Below are 24,090 nucleotides of genomic sequence, written 5' to 3' on the forward strand. Positions count from 1 at the left end.
ACTAGTTTGTAAAAAGAAGGTGTTAATTAACACTGTTAACGTGTTTACCCCCTGAAATGCGCAACTTTTTTTAACAATATGACCTAAAAAGTTTACTGTATTGCTTCTCTTTTTGTTAACATCTCATCAACGAGCTAAATGATAAATTAAGCAGGTACATTGCGTTCATCTTGAGCATAAACGAGTAATTACAGTTTCACTGATAGCATAAAATTGAATAAGACGTAACTAATGGCTGACCATTATATGCTACCATTGAGTGTGTATTCAGTTGCATGCATTGTCAAAAGGGCGGCGTCGTCACGAGGGTATCTAAAATAAACAACGGACTATGCCAAGAAACGGTTCAGCGTGCGTTCATCCTGACGTCCGAGCAAAGCAAACATACGTTTATTATTAGATTTTTCTCCATTAGAAACACGCCAAATAGGTATTGTTCTTCGACCTTTTAAAATTATAGTTTATTCACCTTATTCCATTATTTTTAACAATCATTTAGGTACGCTATTAGCAGTCTCTATTGATGCAATGAGGAATTTATATTCTTGTCGTTTGTTTGGCCTGATTGATGTGCAGAAGGGAGTATTTAATTCGGTTGGTGAAAGTTAATTTTATTTACACTATAAGAATTTGAAAGATCCAGTTAGAATGTCATTCAATATTCTGCTTACAATAACAGTTTAACTTTAAATGGAAGCTTAAATAAATATAGATGCAAAACCGACAGCCAAAATGTAAATTAACGTGTTTCTTCACGCAAAACTCGATTTGCTTCGTATGCTAATGAATTCAATTTAAAATCTTAGACACTCGAGCACATAAAAGACCTGCCACTTCTGATGTAAACCATTATACAAGTAGTAATTCGACATTCCGATAATATACAAATTGCAAAACTATAAAAGAACTGTATACCATCGACTACAACGGGCTCGCATGTTGAAGTTTTAGCGATAACTGCACCCATACTAACGCAATTATAAATAGAGGTCGAGGAATGTGTATGACGTCCTGAGCGAGCCCACGCGCCGACCAATCAGAAACAAACACAGGGAGGCTCGTCTGGGTTCATACGATAAACATATCCGTTACACAAAAAATAAAAATGCAAATTCTGATAAAAGTATAGTCACATCGTCTCTGAAAGACAAGTGCTGGTCGCAAAATCATCTAAAATCATTTCAATTTGAATTGGATTCGCCGGCATAGTTTGTAAAATCAGGTTGAGCTGCTCATTTGCGCGCAGTTTTGGCATAGTAGAGTGAGAACACAGTAATTCGTCATGACTTACGTATGAATGAAAAGAGCGCGCTATTGAATAGATCGCGTTCGACGGCCACCAGCCGTATTCCTCAATTCTTTGCGCGCGTAGTCGGACGTGTCGTGCGCAGTGTGTGTTGTGCCAGCTTATATACAGAACACAAACACTCGCAGTGTATTTAATATAAGAATAGAAATACTACATAACTAATCAAAATGGGTATGGCTATCAATAATCTACCCCAGGTGAGTGGCCTTTGTTTTATAATATGTATATTGATTTTAGAATTAATTTTACTAGCCGACAACTTTGGTTTGAATTGGAAAGTAACAGTAGTTGTAATGACCGCTTTGACCTTGTGGAACTTGTTCACGATAAAGAACGAGTCTCCTATCTTGCTCGTTCGTTTTGCATCCGCGCGTAATGAAATCCAGCGAAGGATTATGTAAAACTAAACAAATCTCTACAATATCGCAAGCAAATAAAGTTATGAATATTTTCAGTGAAACTTAAAAACATATTGTGCTTTAACGTATTATATTTTCATGAACAATTACCAACTCGTTACCTAATCTACAGACGCGTGAGTGCTTTTGACTGTTGCATAAAAAACAAGGAAATTACTTTTTTCCTTTTCGTACTAAAGAAAAATCATAATACTTTTACATGATAACTATTACCGACATAACCATTAACATAAGAATGCGATGGCTGAATTTATTATCATAAAAAATAAGTAATAGTGTGTACTACTCGAGCTCCAGCTCGATCGTGCAAATTGCACGTGCAGCCGCTTAGGGCGTATTAAACGCGGCAATCTCAAGTCCAAGTTCATGTTACGTTCTCCACATGATATTTCAACATTGTAAATATTTATACTGTGATTGACTTTCAAAATCGGAGGTCGTGATTAAGTCTGTCTTATACATTATAACTTACGACCAATAACTTTTCAGGATTTAATTAAACTTTCCACTGAAGAGATAACATCATACAGATCACTTAGGAATTGTAACTAAGTTTAACGCCAAACAGCTCTGAACCAACTGGGGTATTCCACAGATATCTAGTCAATATGGGGTGTATTTATCATCCCAGGGACCTGTGCAAGTTCCTAACAAGATTTTCTCTTCTTTGCAGATCCGCGAGGAATGCGAGATATTCCAGTGGTCCGACAAGCAGCTACGGGAGGTCATGGTGCGCCTCCATGGCGCCATTGAGAATGGTCTCGGCAGAGACACTCATGAATCATCCATCGTAAAGTGCTGGATCACTTACATACAAGACTTGCCCAATGGAAAAGGTAAACTTACTTCCGATTAAAATAATCGTATTTTCTCAGGCCCGAAGACAACCGACTTATATTTCTTTATTTTCAGAACGCGGTAAATTTTTGGCGTTAGATTTGGGCGGAACCAACTTCAGAGTATTAATAATAAATTTAGGTGATAATCACTTCGACATGCAGTCCAAAATTTATGCCATACCTCAAAACATCATGACTGGTACTGGAATAGCTCTGTTCGATCACATAGCTGAGTGCTTAGCCAATTTTATGAAGGTATAACATAACACATTTCCATAGACATACAAATTTATTGTGCAGTTAAAAAACATTTCCTAATTTAAATGCTGTTTTGTTGCTAGGAACATGGAGTGTATGAAGAACGTTTGGCGCTCGGATTCACATTTAGTTTTCCGCTAAAACAACTTGGTCTCACGAAAGGCATTTTACAACGTTGGACCAAAGGATTCTCTTGCTCTGGCGTTGTCGGCACAGATGTCGTCCAGGGATTAAAAGACGCCATCGCGAGACGTGGGGTAAGTGTCATTTATCTAAATCATATCACTGATATCACTCCTTTTAGTGTAAATGAATAGAAAAAACCCTCAGTATGAGAAACAATCCCGTGCAGTTTTTCTAATTGATGCAATGGCATGACATACTGAATGATGAATGACCTTTTTCTTCAGAAATTTTAAAGTTTTCTGTGCCCTCCAAAAAAACCTTCAGAGGCTGTTTTAGTAACTTGACATGGTCTTCCAAATTGCAATTTTCCTAGCACATATCGTTGCGATGAAATGTATATAAGAAGTAATTTTACAGGACCTTTCATTATCTGTGATGGGCATCCTTAACGATGCTACCGGCACTCTTTTGTCATGTGCACATAAGGAACGCCATTGCAAGATAGGCTTAATAATCGGTGAGTTGACGATGATACCAGCTCTCTATCTTCGATGTAACGCATGAATATGGCAATCGAAATGAGAGCCCTGTAGAGGCTTTCTAGACAACTTATGACAACTCAGTATCTATGGTCGATCATTTGTTTCTGTTTAATGCTGTAGTTAAATATTATCGAAGGACTGCACATAAGAAAAACAAGATATTTGTTCGACCTTTTCTTGATATTACAGAAGAGATCCTCCTTACCGTGTAATTTTACCGTTTTAGTTTCATACACACAGCTTCTTTTGTTCCAATTAGATTGCAGCTTTTTATATATTCGGTTTCACCAATTGTTGAAGTCCAAATAATAAATAAATGTCACTTAGTTAATTGTTGGAATCACCTTATAAAAGAATATTAAAGATACAATTAATAAACTGTCCTTTAGTGATCGAACTGACGACTGAGTTGCTATAAACAAACTTGAAAGCCTCTAAAATCATCTTCAACATGAGGTCGATCCACAACTCTGCATCCAACTCAACACAAACTGGAATAATTTTTCATATCTATTCCTAAACGCATGAATTCTCACTCTTGTAGGACGTACAGATTGACATATGCGCTATTCTGAATGACACCACGGGTACATTGATGTCTTGCGCGTGGAAAAACCACAACTGCAAAATAGGACTCATCGTTGGTAGGTTTACCTTGTTTATTGGCGTGTGGTGGTGTGCTTTCCTGTTGTTTTATGTGTCTGATGAGCTTGAGTCTACAACTTTACACACGGCGGGAATAATCAAGAGACTGACGTCAGTTCACCGTCATGTTCAATCATAATCAACTGACGACGTGTGTTTAGTTAAGATTCTTATAGCTATCTAAGTATCTACATACTTCAAACTAACTCTCATAACTTACATGACATTATTAATATTTTAAAAGCATGCACATATACTGGGGACGCTATTGCTATGGCTTGTATGGGAACCCTGCATTTTATGATTAAGCACTGAGACTTGGCACAGTTGTTCATTGGGTGGCCCTGAGTAGATAAAGATCGGGAGGCATCGAGAGCCCCCCTTAATTTAGGAGGGAGGAGGGGGGGAAGGCTGGCGCCTCCGCGCTTCCTTTGAAACCATATTTCTCTAAAACTATACAAAATAGGGCATGCGATATATCATTTTCGGATAAATTAAGGACGAGGAATTCATGTTTGGAACAAAAAAAATGTATTTTAGAACAAAAATACAAAATAAAATGGGAAAATTTAAAAACGAGATTTTTTTTTATACATATAATTGCACACTTTATGAAAACTGTAATGGTTTTTTTTAAATAAAAAATATTATTTAATAGCTACATTTATCTAGTTTTAGAAAATGTATAATTTGTTATAGAAATATATTATAGGACGAGTGATAAAAAATAATTTACATCGCCCGATAGGGTGATTTGAATGCTCATTTCAATAAGTTTTGTCAATGATTTCAGGTATAATCACTATTTTTAACACACGAAAGCCGTAATCATTGTAGTTTATGGCTATTTTAGTGATTAATGTACTTAAAATTAAAAAAAATACAAAAATTTAAAAAAATATTAAAAATGTGATAATTTTTTTTAACATTATCCTATTTTGTTCTTTCTACACAATATATATCTAAAAGCAATAAATATCAATAAAAAGCTACATTTATGCAGTTTATAAAAATATATAGTATGTTATATAAATATATTACGAAACGCGAGATAAAAAATAATGAAAGTGAACGAGCGAGGCCGGATAGGGATACGAGGCCGGGAATCCGTTTTCACGCCGAGGCATGTATAGTGCTTTTCTCAAACATACAATGAAATAAAAAAAAAATGCTCTAAAGGACAATATTTTATAAAAAAAAGTTACTTTGCAGGTCTAGGCCTGAAAAATAATATGAAATCCCTTTACAGTCCTCTCGAGTTGTTGCGCCCAAAAAGCGATACTTCCCAGCCCATTTTAAGGAACGTAAAGACAATATTTCATTGCATGTGCGAGAAAAGACGTTTTAAATTAAATGTTCGGAGCTGATGTGCTTATGCAGTGGGTGTTGTGATATATACATAATTAAATTCAGACTATTCATGTTGTTTTATTTGAATAACTCAAAATAGCTACACTTTTTGAGAGCCTTGAGTACTAGCCCCGATACACATGTTTTCGTCTAGTTAGACCATTTTTTGAGGTTCTCCTTTGTACAAAAGCAATGTCTTAGTTCAAAAATCATTAATGTTTAATGCTAATACGAATCTAGTTTATTTTTTATGGCACTATTGCGCAATAACTAACTATCATTGATACTGAAAGGAAGAATATGACGATTTTTATTTTATCTTTTATGGATGGGTAAAACCGATTTAAGGGGCCCAAAGGAAGTAACTAAGTTCTGCTAGTTAACTAAAAAATCTTCAAGCCTATGCATGCAGAACTGCTTTAGGAGAGGAGAACGTGATTAAGACAATTTTTCTTTTACATTATAAGTCACATGCAATTTTATTTTACAATCAAAATAAACTATATCATAGGACTTTTACAATTTTCTGTACTGGGTCGTGATATACCTACATGTGTAAACGTTATTAGAATAAGTATATTTCTGTATTACTAGACGAACTCCACTGCACAGCGGGTAGTACCTTTACCTCACCTCATCGAATAATGCAAGCTTACCCGTACATTAAAATTTTCATTTTCATTATTTTTTATCTCGCGTTTTGTATTATATATAAATATAAAACTATATATTTTTATAAACTGCATAAATGTGGCTTTTTATTGATATTTATTGCTTTTAGATATATATTGTGTAGAAAGAACAAAATAGGATAATGTTAAAAAAAAAATCACATTTTTAATATTTTTTTTAATTTTTGTATTTTTTTTAATTTTAAGTACATTAATTTTTATTTTTATTTTTTTAATCACTAAAATAGCCATAAACTATAATGATTACGGCTTTCGTGTGTTAAAAATAGTGATCATACCTGAAATCATTGACAAAACTTATTGAAATGAGCATTCAAATCACCCTATCGGGCGATGTAAATTAATTTTTATCACTCGTCCTATAATATATTTCTATAACAAATTATACATTTTCTAAAACTAAATAAATGTAGCTATTAAAAAGTATTTTTTATTTTAAAATAACTATTACGGTTTTTATAAAACGTGCAATAATATGTATTAAAAAAAAATGTCGTTTTAAGATTTTTCCATTTTTTTTGTATTTTTGTTCTAAAGTACATTTGTTTTGTTCCAAAAATGAATTCCTCGTCCTTCATTTATCCGAAAATGATATATCGCATGCCCTATTTTGTATAGTTTTAGAGAAATATGGTTTCAAAGGAAGCGCGGAGGCGTTAGCCTTCCCCCCCTCCTCCCTCCTAAATTAAGGGGGGCTCTCGATGCCTCCCGATCTTTATCTACTCAGGGCCACCCAAGGAACAACCTGTGCTAAGTCTCAGTGCTTAATCATAAAATGCAGGGTGTTGTGCAATAGCGTCCCAGCTAATAGCCTGGCCTATAAGGAATAACTGAGCATGTTAAATTAAAACTAATTCTAAATATAAGGCCAGTGAGCAATATAATAAAATTATGAATGGCAGTGAGTTCATAATCGAGCGTAAAACAGGCCAGTATTTTCATAACTGAAATAATACTACTTACTGTAAGTGTACCTATTTAAACATCAGTTCTTTAGTGATAATGAGGTAATGACACTAATGACATGTGTGCGGTAAAATGGGTCTATGTTATTTGTAAGACTTAACAACGATCAAAGTACATCAGACTGGCATGATTTTGCATTTTTTTAGACGATATATGTTTGCCACTGTGTTATTAACGCTTTTTATTAATGGATAATCTCACTCGTATTCAAATGTTATAATGTCTAAAATAAATTAATTAGGAACCGGCAGCAACGCGTGTTATGTTGAGAAGACGGAAGCCTGTGAAACATTTGAAGGAGGATTGAGCAAACAAGACATGGTTGTAAACACAGAGTGGGGAGCATTTGGAGATGATGGAGCACTTGAGTTCCTACGCACAGAGTTCGACCGCGAAATTGACCAACATTCCGTTAACCCAGGCAAACAAATGTGAGTCGGTAACACAAATAGTTTTAAACAAAAACCCATCCCTGTTTTGTTTACTGATTTATCAAATGTTTCGTTTCAGTCAGGAGAAAATGATATCTGGCATGTATCTCGGAGAATTAGTTCGTCTTGCGCTCGTGAAGTTCACGCGGATGGGTCTACTCTTTGGCGGTCGTGGGTCGGATCTTTTCTTCCAACGAGGCAGTTTCTACACTAAATACGTTTCGGAAATTGAGTCTGACAAACCCGGAGACTTCACAAGCTGTATGGAGGTGCTTGAGGAATTGGGTAAGTTATGACCAACTGAAACTTTTGCAAAAGGACTTGAATTGAAATGTTGTCACAAATTAAAATGAAAGTATTGAAAGTAAACCATAATTACATACATACTAAACGACTCATACTTGACTAATTTTACCGATAGTCCAATGATACATACTACGACATCACATCTATCAGAGCCAATCTCGATACAATTGATCTGTTTTCGTTTAATAGCCGCTATTAATATGAGGCACTTGAGTTCGGTCGTATATTTATACAGGCTAGAAAAATTACAACACAAGGAACTTAATATCATATCATTGTCTTTGATTTATTTTATGGCGAATCATTTTGTATCGTCAGATAGTCAGCGGCAAGTGGTTGTGATGGATGACCGGTCTTTTTATAGTGTTGAAACGATAGAAGATAAAAATTGCTAGGCATAGTACACATGTTGTAGGGTTACATAAGCTGTCTAATGAAATATATTGATTTAATGATCTGTCTAATGAATATTGCGCGCAAGCTGGGGACTATGCGTTGCATCACATTATAGTAAGACCGAAGGCAATACATAAAACGAACGAAACACGCGAATATTAAGTATACTATAAAGCACAGAAAAAAATGTTTTAACTAAAATATTCCACGATAACAGCTAAAGTAAAGGTTATTGTCCCCGTACTCAGTGACGTCAATAGTTTTTTTTTTACAAAATTCGTTTACAGTATCTACGAACAAAAACTTCGTGATAACCGGTCTGCCTATTGGTTGACTTCGCATTGGACTATTACGTACCATATCATTCAGTGAAAGTGACTCGACAAAATCAATATGGATGTAGAACATAAACAACAACAAGTCTTGCCTTTGCCTTTTTATAATAATATTTCAGTAAAAGTTAAACCCGGCGGATAAAACACGACGCGCAAACTTTTTGAATGTATACGAATAAAATGTATAATTATTTTACTATTTTATGGCAAACTATAAAATATATAAGCGTCATGTGGAAGATTTAGGTTAAAAGTTATAGGTTTTAAAAGAAATAAAGCTTGTTTAAAAAATCAAATAATTGAGTTTGGGGTTAATTAAAACTCCGCTGACCGATGACACTATGGCTGATAATAAAATAACCAGCGCTTATCTCTCTAAAACAACGAATCTTTATTGCCTACTCATAATAACTGTAGGCAGTTAATAAGTTGATAAAATCGCACGCAATTAATTTTTATTATACTTAATATATACCTCAGTTAATCGCAAAAAAGTATTTGTGCTCTTATAAACTAAGACTGTTTGTGCATAAAAATAGACTTTATATTTTTCAAGTAACCAAACCAAAACTACAAAACCGCTCTCCATTGTTTTAAGTTTGTATGATGATGACAGTAAAGACTGGAGTTTTTTTAAAGGGAACCTAATTGAAACGGGTATACAATTTATATTGTCTAGACTTCCAGTACCACCTACAATAATGTATTGATCGATATCGATACCCCTGTCTTGTTTTTGAAACTGTCGCAGTAATTCATTGATATCATCAGTCTTATCAGTGATATCATACTTGTATTACTTATCTTCAATCATCATAAATTCATCATCATCACTTATCATTAAATGTGTAGGTATTAAAAAATATCATAATTAATTATTTTTCACCACACCAACTAATAAAGGCTTACTTTGCTATTCGAAAACAGATAGCAAAATTGCATTTTATTCACAAGAGTGCAAAGTAATTGCATACAAATTTTAACTTGATGTCTTAAGCTGACTTGTAGAATTTACCTATAAATGATGATTTTGAATCATAAAAATCTAATAAATTGATGAATTTGATTTAATTTGATGTTTAAGAGTCAGTATTTTGTTCGTGTTGGTGTGGTGAAAAATTTTGTGTTTCACTCGGTGGCAAAGTTTGTTTAACCTTCGTGCCTTGAAACCCTCGCAACGCTCAAGATTCCACTTTTTGAACCACTCGCTGCGCTCGCGGTTCAATATTGGAATCTTTCGCTTGCTCGGGTATCAATATTGACACGTGTGGTTAAACAACCACTTTGCCCCTTGTAAAACAAATAACTATTTTAATTGATTGACGAATCTAAAAATTCATCGTGAGATGTGAGCTCCTTTCAAATAGGAAAACCGTATTCTGTGCACTTGTGCAGTGTGCGATTCTTTCATCGATCCAAGACCAGACAGCATTGGTTTATTAAACCGTTCAGTTTTGTAGGAAGTATTTTTCTCTACGGTCTTCTGACCTGACGGTTCTAATTACACGTCATATGATAAAAAAACCCTGTACTTTAACGTCATGTGGCCTACTTCCAGGCTTGTCCCATGCGACAGAGGCCGACATGGCGGCAGTGCGACATGTGTGCGAGTGCGTCTCGCGGCGGGCGGCCCACCTCGTGTCGGCCGGGCTCGCGGTCCTCATCAACAAGATGGGAGAGCCCCGCGTCACCGTCGGCATCGACGGCTCCGTCTACAGGTTCCACCCGCACTTCCACGCGCTCATGTGCGAGAAGATCGCTCAGCTCGTCCGGCCCGGGTTACAGGTGAGAACCTATCATTACTGTTAGTTTACCCTGCGGAATCAGCATGGCTCGAACGTGACAGGCGTGGTTGAAAATCTCTGCTGACCTCAAGGCCTTTAGAATTCTCATTTGCCACTACGCGACAACCTTTTATAAGTGAGCTCCATTCGACCGAAGTCTTGGTCAGCCTCTGTCAGCCCGTACTCTGCGGTCTGGTTTTATTTTTCACGCGGTTGCCTTGGAAGTGTCACGAAACATTTCCTGTCTTAGCTAGGCCAAGCTACCGGCAATCGCTTGCACTACGAGAGCGAATGGCTTTGTGTTTCTCTATCACTCTTACATTGTACTTAGTGTGACGATGACAGTTGAGTTTCCTTCGCTAAGAAGCGTAGCGACGCGGCCTGTTCGGTGACGACATTTCGTGCTCGTACTAATAGTACAATCCTGCCGTTACCTACTTTACTATCTGTGTACTTTCCCTATCGGCCTTTACACAAGTATGATATACGAGTATTTATGTGTAATTACGATTATTTGCTAAGAGTTGTCGTTTCAATCGCGCCCTTCGTACAGCTATCAAATCATAACAATAACATTCCTTAGCCTTCTATGTAATATCAGTTTAAAATATAATGAAGATATCTGCAAATGATAAACCAATGGGCCAATTAATCGATAACCTTAGAAGCAACCCTATAATCGGTTGTATGTGCCAATGCGTAATATAAAGCTAGTAGTAGGTAATATGTATATCAAGAAAATAACAACATAGCGTGGAAAAAACCGATTCTTACAAAAATATTGATCCAGTGGAATCTAGTATATTTAACTACTTATTTAACATCACTATTTGAGCATTAATTAATTCTAGTCACGTTTAATTGAAAGAGACGGTAACTAAAACCCACGTCCTAGAGAAACTCAAACTGAATTGATCAAGAGTCATCGGAGAATACGGATGACGGAAGTAAATTTTATCCTTCGTAGCTTAGTAATCAGGAACGAAGTAATTTTTTATGCAGCTTCATTATACGTATTTCACAAGTATAAGTATGTATTATTAAATTAAAACGGGACTTAAGTCCCGTTTTAATTTAATAATATGAGTGAAGATCGTGTTAGTTTAAATCAATATATAAGTATGTATTTAATTGCGTTATCCCATTAGTAAACACAACGCAATCCGCAATCTATACCACCCACGCATTAGAACGAATAAATCCGCGCAATCACACGACGCCGGCCTTTGTACCCTCCTCGATATCACTTGTCCGAAGTGCCCAAGACGAGCCCCCTCGTCAATAACAAGTTTATCGAATTACGATAAACCCGTTCTGAAGGCGGACTATGGCCGACAAATAGTGGCTATATCGCAAACATTTTTTATCGGCAAAAGAAGGCGTTGCTTTGACCGCTCGACCTCTGTGACGCGAAGTGAGCTGACGAAATTTCAAACTTTAAAGTTTAAGGGCCAGTTGCATCAACCACATTTGACAGATACATCATCGTCACGTAGCAGACTTCTATGGAACTTCCCATACAATAAAATTTAACGAACGCTTTAACGGTGACAGACGGTTTGATGCAACCGGCCCTAAGTCTGTTTGAAATTGATTAGAAAAGAGAAGAATCGCGGAATACATTACATGACTTACATGTCCGTTCTCTTTCCGCAGAGACTATACGATATATCCGAATATTATTTCTACAAAATCCAAAAACTAACGCTGGATTAATCAAATGTAATTTTAACAAAATAAGATTTTGAGAGGCGCATAATAAATAGGGAACTTGACTGTACTTCAAATATTTTATACCATGCACGAAATACAGCATCAGATAAATATAAGAAAAACATGGATAGAAGTTATTTTTAAATTCAATTTCTATTTAATAAGGCAGGTAGAAACATATAAAGTAACTAAGTTGGCCGTGACGTCACTCAATTCGATTTCATATTAATTCCATATTAGCAAGACGTTGAAATTCGTTTTGACAGTTCTTAAAAAGAAGCTGATTTGACCAGGATTAGGAGGCAAGTAGCCTAAGTAATGTTACATTCGAGTGATTCTCTTGATAGAAATTTCGTCGAGAGCTATGAGCAATGTTACACTTTTGAATTAATAATTTTTAAGAAAAAAAAACCGCCTTCCTTTGGGGTTCTGGTGATAAATACTTTCAAATGTTGGATTATGTTATCAATTAGTTTAACGTTTATTGCCAAACGTTAAATAGTTACTATAATGATTCACTGTGGCGAACTTTAAAGAGTCTATGGGTAACCTTTACTGGAGATAAATTAAACTTTAAATGTCCGATATTAACTCTGTATTTAATCCGACTTTATATGATCAGAAGGTTACAATTATAAGTACACAAAACTATGTGAGGGCCAGGCGGTGCCGCGGTACGACTACTAGTTTGTGTGCGCGCTGTATGCCTCGCGCTCAGTGACTGACTGACTGTTAGCTAAAGCTCCAAAGTAATAAGTTCATATTTGCTGACTCTAATGCATGCGTCACCGCCGTGCCCCTACATCATTCCCCCCTTTTCTTTTTTTCAAAAAGAAAAGAAAAGGTCCAAATTAATACAACATCATACAAAAAATAATCAAAGCTAATAATAGCCAAGTATTTGCTAACAATGTAACACAAACCTTACAGTGCTAAAGGTTCAAGGAACGCTTACCAAGCTAACGTTCATATGGTAAACAAGAGTTGCGAAATCATATCCGCTCTAGTTACATTACATTACATTACACAAACACTGTTTCATTTATAATAACATACATCTAGTTCTGAGAACTTAAAACTTAATAACACAAGCTAAACATGTTTCTTCACATAATGACACTTATTGTTAATACACTTGTTGTGGGTTAGCAGGAACAGTATGAACTTTGATCGCTGTGGGTGGTATGTTCTCCACAGTTCTCTGTACCCACGATCTTGCACATTGCTTACATTTCGTTCTTACAATGTAACACATTGCCAAAAACAAAATTATTCCCAAAACGATGAGTCCAATTCCGACATAATTTAGTTTTGACTCCACTTGATTAGACAAATTTTCTACTTTTGCTATAGCTATAGCACTGTGAGAGTTACTATCGTCCTGCTTTCCTTGAGATAATCCCATTGTTACACAATCAAGATGTTCTGACACTATGTGATACTCTAACGTCTAATACGTTTCGAGATGAATTTGGATTTAATACATGTATTTAGAAAAACATCTGTTTAAATATGCTACAACAATCATGAATCAGTATATTACTACTTATGACATATCACGTACCACCTTGATACGCATACTTAGCAATTAAACATCGTCACAGTACCTACGCGACCTGCCGTACTTTAACTCTAAACTAAGTTGCGGAACTCTTATATAGAGCCCGACTTGAAACTGAAAAACTTTAGCAATAAGTAATTATGTTTGAATGTAGCCATCCACCCGGTGGAGTGACTAACGTCCTACTTTAGGGGATTTCCATCCCCAGGGTCCAGTCTCCATCCAGGAGATACTAAGTTAAAAGACAAATGTAGTGGACCCGGGTTTCCTGCACTTAGGAAAACCTGAATTAAGAAATGATCACTTGCGGGAAACCCTCCGCGCAAGTAACTTTACTCCTCAGCTCTCGACATAGATATTCTTAAAGTCATTGTACTCCCATATATTGACTGTGGTACTACCTGTATGTGACAACTATCCATCAAGCAAAAATCTAACTGGCCTATTTATAACTCGCCCGCTCCGCGTGGTACGAGTCACAGGTGTCGGCGTTTGTTGCACTAAAGGCTGTTTAGGCTCATTTGTGCTCAAACCTGTATTACTATTACCTGTCTTTTCAGAGGAACTTTCTACTTCTGGCTGTTCATTTAACAAAAATGCTGGTTTTAACCTATCTATGGATATCTCTACTTGTCTGTTAGGTAACTGAATTTTATAAGTCTTAGGCCTTCTATTCAAAACTAAATATGGTCCGTCATAATTAGGAGTAAGCGGTTTACGTACCATATCATTCCTTACAAAAACATGAGAACATGACTCTAACTCTTTATGCACAAATAATTTTCTTGAATCGCTATTCGCTCGTGACGCGGGACGTAGACTGTCAACTACAGATCTAAGTCTTTCTACATATGAAAATGGGTCGTCGGAACTTTTTGTGATTGAACGTAAAAATCACCCGGTAATCTCAATACATGACCGTATAGCATCTCAGCTGCACTTACCTCATTGTCTGACCTGCACGCTGCTCGGAGTCCTAGTAGAACCGTTGGAAGCTCGTCCGTCCAGGATGCGTTGTCTGCTAACCTGGCTGTTAGAGCACTTTTAGCTACCCGATGCCAACGTTCGACGATCCCGTTGCTCTGAGGGTGATAAGGCGTTGTACGTACCTTCTGAACGCCTAGAAATTTCATCAAACCCCTAAATAGATCGCTTTCAAATTGTCTACCTTGATCCGTTGTAATTAAACTTGGACAACCGAATCTACAAATCCAATTTTCATAAATAACTTTAGATACTGTTTCCGCTGTCATGTCAACAATTGGTATGGCTTCCGGCCATCTAGTGCGACGATCTATCATAGTAACTATGTACCTAAAACCTTGAGCTGTCGTGGGTAAAGGTCCCACGATGTCCACATGAATATGCTTAAACCTTTCCGCGTCCTGAAATTTACCTAACTTCGATATCGTGTGCCTATTTACCTTTGCCCTTTGGCACTGTACGCACGCCCTTGCCCATGTGCCTACATCTTTATTCATGCCTGGCCAAAAATATCTTTGGGCTACCATCTTACGCGTGGTCCTAATCCCAGGATGACTAACATTATGTACTGACTCGAACGCTATCTTCCTGAATTGTTCTGGTAAATACGGTCGAGCCACGTCACCTGATATTTCACAATATAACCTTACGTTTGAATTTGGCATGCCTAACAATTTATACTTTGTTCTATCTGTTGTAAACAGGTCCGCGAACTGCTTATCTGCTTCCTGTGCTTGCGCAATTTCTTCGAAATCGCTTGCTACAGGGCACGCTATTGTTTCTACACGTGATAGCGCGTCAGCAACTATATTCTGAGAGCCGCTAATGTGTTCTATTTCGCTCGTAAATTCGCTTATAAACATTAGCTGTCTCGCTCGCCTAGGTGTTTCTTTCGCTGAGCCTACTTTTGTTAACGCTACCGTGAGGGGCTTATGGTCCGTATACACTATCAACCTCCGGCCTTCTACCATGTTTCTAAAATGTGCTATAGCCATGTATATTGCAGTCAATTCCCTATCATATGTACTGTACTTTTTCTGAGCCTCTGAAAATGCTTTTGAGAAATACCCAAGGGGTCTCCAAACGTTATTCGTGCGTTGCTGTAGCACGCCACCTGCACAAGTTCCAGACGCGTCGGTCATAAGAGCTAGTGGAACGTCCGGTACCGGAAATGACAATGTAACGGCGCTTTTAAGGCTTTCCTTACACTGCTCGAACGCGGTCTCTGCCTCGGCGTCCCACTCAATTTTCGTCTGATCTTTTTTCTTCGAGTTGTGCAAAAACTTATTTAAATGATTCTGTATCTCCGCGGCTTTACCTAGATGTGCTCTATAAAAGTTAACCATTCCTAAGAAACGCCTAAGTTGCTCAACGGTCTCGGGTCTCGGATAGTTAATAATAGCCTTTACTTTGTCGTCGCGTGGTCGTAATCCGTTTTCTGAAACTGTATAACCTAAAAAATCTACCTGCGATAATCCAAACTGACATTTACTCAAATTAATCGTTAAACCGACTTTTTCGAAACGCTCAAAAATTTTTGCAAGATGTTCCCTATGCACACTATCGTTCTCTGAAGCTACTATTATATCATCTATGTAACAAAATAATGAAGACTTTGCGCCTAGGTTATCAGTGATCGCCTCGATGTCCTGTAATTCAGCGTTCATGAAACGCTGAAACGTTTGTGCTGCGTTACGTAATCCAAAACATAACCTTGGGAACTCAAATAATCCGAAAGGCGTAATTATTGCCGTTTTCTCGATGTCTTCAGGTGCGACTTCTATGGCATGATATGCTCGATTGATATCTAAAGTGGAAAATAGTGACTTACCCGATAATCCGTACGTGAAGTCTTGTAACCTGGGAATCGGGTACCTGTCCGGCTTCGTGACAGCGTTCAGCCTCCTATAGTCTCCGCACGGTCTGATCTGCCCGTCCTTCTTCGGAACTATGTGTAGAGGGCTGGCCCAAGGACTCTTACTCGGCCTGCAAATACCTAAAGCTTGCATGTTACGAAATTCCTGCTTTGCCTGCTCATATCTATCTCGCGGTAACGGCCTAGCTCGCGCATATACCGGAGGACCTGATGTCTCTATGCAGTGCTTTACACTGTGTTTAGCAGGTTCTTTAAACGATACGGGGTTTGCTACGTCCATGTAACGCATCAAGATGTCACGGTATGGGTTATCATCCCGAATACATTTTATGGACACATGTTCACAATGCTCAATAGACCCTACGCATCTAAAGTTTGTCACTTTATCAACTAATATTCTACTGTCCAAATCTACCATTAACTTATGAGTCCTTAAGAAATCTGCACCGATGATGGCTCGAGTCACGTCACACAATATAAATGTCCACCGAAACGCTCTCCGCAGTCCTAAATTGAGCTCTAGCGACACTGTACCGAAAGTTTTAATTTCCGTGTTATTAGCTGCGTACAATTTTAAACCACACTCGCGACGCACTGTGGCACTGAATCTACTAGCTGGTACGATGGATACGTCTGCTCCGGTGTCTACGAGAAAATTAATACCACTATTGAAGTCTAAAACACACAAGCGGTGGCTTTCCGATCTCGGCTCCACGCACCCCCCAGCCGCTCCAGGGTGCACCGCGTCTAGTTTCCCTGCGGTGGCTGCCAGCTGAACGCGGTCGGCGGCTCCGCGCCTGCCGACTGCTGCTGCCAGGTATATGCTGTCGGCGGCGCTACGCCTGCCGACGGCTGCTGCCTGCCCCAGGCACACGGCTGGGTACAGCTCCGTGCATTTTCTCGGAACTTGAAGTGGTATCTACACAACCAATTCGGATTCCTGTCCGTGCCGCGCGACCTTGAACGCGACCGGTTCCTGTTCCGACGGAAATCTCTCGTCGGAGGCCTTGACCTGAGTTCGTTCACTTCAGTCCTAAGTTGCCTTATTTCCAAAGCCATATCTCGGAACCCACTTATCAGGTCAGCATTTATCGCCGTGGTCAACTGGCTCTCCGGGGTTGCTACAGCTGCTATCACCCCCGAGCCCATGGACTCCTGCACCTTGTCGGCCATCGCTGCCAGCTCCTCCAACTTTGCGCTCTCTGGTACCATTGCGAGGAGCGCCCTCGATGCTGTCGGGAGTCTCTGCAACCATAACCTCCGGACAGTCTCTTCTGCGACGTTAGCGTCTCTGGCCGCTTCAGCCATTCTTCTGTAAAGCTGCGACGGCTTCTGTTCCCCTAAGTCCATTTCTTTCACTAGCTTGTTAAACTGCCGGTCGGCGCTTCTGAAACGCCTTGATGAGCCTAGCTTTCAGGGTGTCGTAATTCCTTTCCGTATTATCTAATATGTCTCCTATCGTGGTCAGCTCTTCTCGGCCTAATTTGCCCACTACCAGGTCGAACTTTGCCTCTTTGGACATCTTCTGGGGACCCACGATCGCCTCGAACTGGTTGAACCATTGCTTAGGCATATCTTTCCAGAAAGGATATATCCTAGCTGACACTGTAATCGCGGCTAGTTCACTCTCCATGGTCGCTGTTTTCTGTTCAGTTGTCCCTGTAGTCTGCTGTTCCAACCTCTCGGCGCTGGATGCTGGACGCTCTGGCGGTACCTGTACCTGCACAGTCACTGGCACTGGCACGCCCGCTAGAACTGGCACGCCCACTGGTCGGGATCCTCGATCGCACATTTACGCACTTGTCACTGCACGGAATGTCACTTTCATTCACAAAAGTCCTCACAACTTCGCAGCCCGCCTGGCTCCTCTGACTTAAATGATGTTCACCACACCGGTTTAAAGATCACGTCGGGTACCAATTAGATCACGTCGGGGTCACCACTTTAACGTTTATTGCCAAACGTTAAATAGTTACTATAATGATTCACTGTGGCGAACTTTAAAGAGTCTATGGGTAACCTTTACTGGAGATAAATTAAACTTTAAATGTCCGATATTAACTCTGTATTTAATCCGACTTTATATGATCAGAAGGTTACAATTATAAGTACACAAAACTATGTGAGGGCCAGGCGGTGCCGCGGTACGACTACTAGTTTGTGTGCGCGCTGTATGCCTCGCGCTCAGTGACTGACTGACTGTTAGCTAAAGCTCCAAAGTAATAAGTTCATATTTGCTGACTCTAATGCATGCGTCACCGCCGTGCCCCTACAATATGTCCATACCTAAGCAAGTAATCATATACCCACGTAAATTTTTATGATTTGAAATGAATCAGTCAGATACGTCATCGTGATGCGGCAACTATCATGAAACATTTGGCGACAGTTAAGTAATATACCTATTAGATAAGAGCGATGTCGTGGCTACTGTGACATTTAGGGCCATTCCCACTAGTTGCCAGTATTACCACCAACTTGTTAAGTTGTTAGTGTTACCAATAGTAACAAGTTAACAACTGATTTTCTCAGTTGTTCCCAGTAGAAAAAAAACAGTGCCACAAGCCACAAGCCGCGCTTTTTCAAGTTGTTTGGATAATTGTGCCAGCAAACCAGCACCAAAAAAATTGTACCAATCTGCAAAACTAAAGCGATCGTTTGTTTTACGCGATCAATGCAGCGTTGAACGCGAGCAATCAAGCAATGCCGCTGCGTTTATGCGCTTAGAACAGTATACTTAGGGCCAGTTGCATCAACCACATTTGACAAACACATCATCGTCACGCAGCAGCAGACGACTATGGAACTTCCCATACAATAAAATTTAACGAACGCTTTAACGGTGACAGACGGTTTGGTGCAAACAACCCTTATGGTCATTAGATTGGTCAGTTCAATACCTACCTGATTTAGAAGGTAATTTTTTGCAATTCTGTTGATTGCATTTCCTTCATGGAGTTTATCGCTGCGTTAATCGCTTTGTAAACAAGCGCGCGGTTGTTTTGTGCGATAAACGCTACGTTACACGCAGTGCGATAGACGCAGATCATTTCAAGTCAGGTAATATAATTATAGACCATTGTTTTACGCGGTTGATGCAGCGGCAAGCGCAGCGTGAGACGCAATGCGTCAAACGCACATATAAAAATATTTTATCTTCATAGTGTATGTAAGGAGCATCCTTGTTTATTGCGTGAAACGTGTCCGTTCAACGCAAGCGGTTAGCGCTTGCGCATATTCGTGTTGTTTTGTGCGTCTACCCACATTTGATGGAGGAAGAATAAATCACTTAGCAATTAGCATTGCATCTCAACTCGGTTAATTGTGAGTATTGTGACATTAATTAATTATTAATTTCATCACTATGGCAAACTTAAAGAAACGTAAAATTATGCCATTTGCAAAGGAGGGTTATGAACTCCTGATTGATTTAATTAGAGATCGACCGGTTTTCTATGATCTTTCACACGAACATTACAAAAATATCCAACATCGCAACCGAAAGTGGATGGAAATTGGCGAAATAATCGGGAAGTCTGGTGGGTTTTTTAACTTAACACGTTCACCTGCTTGAAATACACTTTAAAACTAAATTCCAAATATACCTTCTCAAGTAATCGCTGCGGTAATCGCAAACAATTTTAAAATACCGCTGCGAACGGAGCGTCAAACGCATAAAACAATATTGCACTATGTAGCTCCCACGTAAAAAAAATTACAATGTGCTCGCAGCAGCGTTTAACGCATGCGTTTGCCGTAAAGAAAAGGGTGCCTTGTTTTGGAACGCAGACGCGGTAGACGCATCCGTTGATCGCATTCGTGTGACGCTGCGATCTCCGCATAAAACAACCGCGCGCTTATATAACTACATAATAAATGTAAGGTAAATGTTAAAGGATAGGTATGATGTAATTTATCGTAAAATTTCAACTGACCCCGTGTGGTGACGGGTTAAGAATTTCACCACCCCCTTTCTTCTTGTGGGTGTCGTAGAAGTCGACTGTGGGATAAGGGTTAAATTGTGGCGTAGGCGAGAGGCTGGCAACCTGTCACTGCAATGTCATAATTTTGGATTTCTTTCAACCCCTTTTTGCCAAGAGTGGCACTGTAACTTAATAGCTCTGCTTGCTTACCCCTTTATGGGACACAGGCGTGATTATATGTATGTATGTAATTTCAACTGATTTCGTAACCATTTCAGGGCTGTAATAATTACGTAAAGGCAATATTATCTCTAAGAACATAAATTATATAAACTAAATAGGATCAAATTAAATCTACCTATACTTACTAAGCCTAGATCTAGTCTATTCTACCAACTATATAGGTCAAGTCAGCCTAGTCAAACAAATATGTGAGAATGACCGAATTCCTAAAAACGAAATGAGCGAAAACTATTAATAACATCAAGTACTTTTAAAAGTTTGCAACGAAACCAGCTCAGACTATTTCAATGTCACTAACGAACTTAAGTATGTCAAGAACAAGTAACATATCGCTTCGCATAGTTCGAAGAATTTTGGTGGCATGTAGGTTAGATTGAATATTGTTAGGTTTTAGGTTAGATAAGATCAATGTAACGTATATATAATATTTTGTCTTGAGTTGGATTAGGTTATTTTTTGCCTGTTGTAGTTCCTGTATTATAGTTTCATAAGTATTATTATCAGTTCGTAAATTTAATATTGGTCCTCCATACGTTTAGGTACTAACTATACAAAAATTAAATCTTACATGGCTGCCGAAATAAAGCTGTCAGTTGCAAAAACCGTGACATCTGTGTCACTACAGATATTTGATGTTTAGTACATACTAAAATTTAGTACCTATTTGATACTATTTGGTACCTGAGTACATATATTTGGTACCTCCACTGATATCGAAAAATCGAGCGAATAAAGTGGCCAGACATTCTGACGTCAGGATGTCTGGACCATTTTTGGTTTACATAGTTCTAGACAACACTACTAATTGACCGCAGCGATAGCAAGGTCTACGTTTTAACTCGAGCAATTTGCTTTTGTATGTCCGGATGTCTCGCTCTACAGGTCGCAATTTTGAACTGATTCGCGTGAAATATTGTGACCAGATTCTATGAGCCAATAATTTTTTTTTGTCGTCCCAGATTTTGGAAATTGCTTAAAATGACAAAGTCATGCTGCCTCGCGCCTTAACTAATAGCCTAATTGATATCAAAAAAGTTTTGTCTTTTATATACATGTAGATAGTCCTTTTTCAAAAATTCAGACCTTTTGGAACACGAGTTTAGACGGTATATAAATATGTAAAATTTATTCGTTAGAATAAGTATTATAATTTCGCCAGCCTACGTATGACTCGCTATGGCGCAGTGGTAAATCTTTTGCTTTGCAGTCACGAGATTCCGAGTTCCAATTTCCTGGGTGTCATAACTTTTTGTATGTTTTTGATTTTTGTATTTTTGTTTTTGAATTTTAATATCATATCTTTAAGCTAGAGGAAAAAGACGGATCCCCTTTAGGTTAAAAAAATGTAGGTATGTTTTTTCATGTGTTCGCCTGAATTTCATACTATTTGAGTTGAATCATTTTTGACATGAGTAAACGTCTTCAAAAAGTAAGGGAATAAATCAGATGTATTAAAAATAGATATTTTTGAGTAAATAAATTAATTTATTTGAGCTCTAGAAAATACAATAAATTTTTTTCAGTCAAGATTGACTGCCATCTCTCGACAGTGGGCTAAAACATTTAGAACCTCAGTTATGACATTTTGATAGTCTTTACTTAATACAACTTATTATGACCTGATATGTATCAATCCTCAAATCCTAGATGTCGTTATTGTTACTACTGAAATAAATGCTTATTACTGTTCACAAAGAATCATGAGTCTCAATTCGCATTAAAATATTGCGAGGATATTAGAAATTGCCCATCCTTTCTCAGTATGAATTCCTAAAATGCGGGATGTCTATAAGACTTAGTTATTTTACATTTATCAAACGTCGTTGGTGCAAACAAACATTTTTCACACACGCTACGCTGGCGTTTTTAACACGCTTTTATTAGGTCGTCGTGTATGTACTATGTAAAGGAATCTAAGGCAGCTAATTTAACCATCTTTCAAGAGTCGTAGCGTAATGAAAATTGACAGATGTATGTAGTTCTGATGACAATACAATAATATGGTACAGTTGAACTGATCTGATGAACTACATGATGGAACATAGTATCATAGCTGTTTTTGGGTTTTTTAGAAAAGTCTTGTAATGAACTTTGACTACGATTAGGTTTCAAGGTCTGATGATGGAGCAGGAAGATATGAACTGGAACTACTTGATGCAACATCGTATCATAGCTGTTTTTGGGTTTCTTAGAAAAGTCTTGTAATGAACTTTGACCACGATTAGGCTTCAAGGTCTGATGATGGAGCCGGAAGATATGAACTGGAACTACATGATGAAGTTTATTACAAGACTTTTCTAAGAAACCCAAAAACACCCTACTACTTGACGACGATTAGGTTTCAAGGTCTGATGATGAAGCCGGAAGATATGAACTGGAACTACGTTATGGAACATCGTATCATACCTATTTTTGGGTTTCTTAAGGCGAAGCCCCCCGAAAAAAAGAAAGATCAACGTAGTGTTTAAAATAAGTTAGGCTAGGGTTTTTTTGTGTCCCTTAACAGCAAATAAAGGGGGGTAACAAGAAAGATCAAAGTAGTATTTGAAATAAATTGGGTTAGGGTTTTTTTGTGACCATTAAGAGCAAAAACGAGGGGGGTTCGGGGGGCGAGGCCCCCCGCATAAAACGATCAACGAAGTATTTAAAATATGTCGGGTTAGGGTTTTCCTGTGACCCTTAAGAGCAAATACAGGGGGGCTCGGGGGGCAAAGCCCCCCGCAAGAAATAAAGATCAAAGTAGTATTTGAAATAAGTTGGGTTAGGGTTTTCCTGTGACCTTTAAGAGCAAATACAGGGGGGCTGGGGGGCGAAGCCCCTGCAAAAAATTAAGATAAACGTAGTATAAGTTGGGTTAGGCTTTTTTGTGACCCTTAACAGCAAATAAAGAGGGGCTCGGGGGGCGAAGCCCCCGTAAAAAGAAAGATCAAAGTAGTATTTGAAATTAGTTGGGTTAGGGTTTTTTTGTGACCTTTAAGAGCAAAAACGAGGGGGGTTCGGGGGGCCAAGCCCCCCGCATAAAAGAAAGATCAACGTAGTATTTAAAATATGTCGGGTTAGGGTTTTCCTGTGACCCTTAAGAGCAAATACAGGGGGGCTCGGGGGGCGAAGCCCCCGTAAAAAGAAAGATCAAAGTAGTATTTGAAATAAGTCGGATTAGGGTTTTCCTGTGACCCTTAACAGCAAATAAAGGGGAGCTCGGGGGGCGTAGCCCCCCGTTAAAAAGAAAGATCAAAGTAGTATTTGAAATAAGTTGGGTTAGGGTTTTTTTGTGACCCTTAATAGCAAAAACGAGGGGGGTTCGGGGGGCGAAGCCCCCCGCATAGAAAAAAGATCAACGTAGTATTTAAAATATGTCGGGTTAGGGTTTTCCTGTGACCCTTAAGAGCAAA

General features: G+C 38.4%; 1 protein-coding gene across 4 annotated transcripts in view; it reads left to right on the forward strand.

Annotated features, from left to right (window-relative positions):
* Positions 1–24,090, forward strand: part of LOC125229714 (hexokinase type 2) — a 45,086-nt gene that overhangs the window by 14,340 nt on the left and 6,656 nt on the right. For 2 of the 4 annotated variants that reach the window (XM_048134634.1, XM_048134635.1), the window contains exons 2-8: positions 2,402–2,564; positions 2,641–2,822; positions 2,909–3,082; positions 4,038–4,137; positions 7,388–7,577; positions 7,657–7,862; positions 10,173–10,399. In XM_048134634.1, the coding sequence (XP_047990591.1) occupies positions 2,402–2,564; positions 2,641–2,822; positions 2,909–3,082; positions 4,038–4,137; positions 7,388–7,577; positions 7,657–7,862; positions 10,173–10,399 (1,242 nt within the window). Of the gene's footprint in view, positions 1–1,348; positions 1,507–2,401; positions 2,565–2,640; positions 2,823–2,908; positions 3,083–3,368; positions 3,469–4,037; positions 4,138–7,387; positions 7,578–7,656; positions 7,863–10,172; positions 10,400–24,090 lie in introns of those variants that run through there. The other 2 variants (XM_048134633.1, XM_048134632.1) reach the window with 2 other exon arrangements.

Source organism: Leguminivora glycinivorella, chromosome 9, assembly GCF_023078275.1.
Source record: "Leguminivora glycinivorella isolate SPB_JAAS2020 chromosome 9, LegGlyc_1.1, whole genome shotgun sequence".
In the NCBI taxonomy this organism is placed as follows: Eukaryota; Metazoa; Arthropoda; class Insecta; order Lepidoptera; family Tortricidae; genus Leguminivora; species Leguminivora glycinivorella.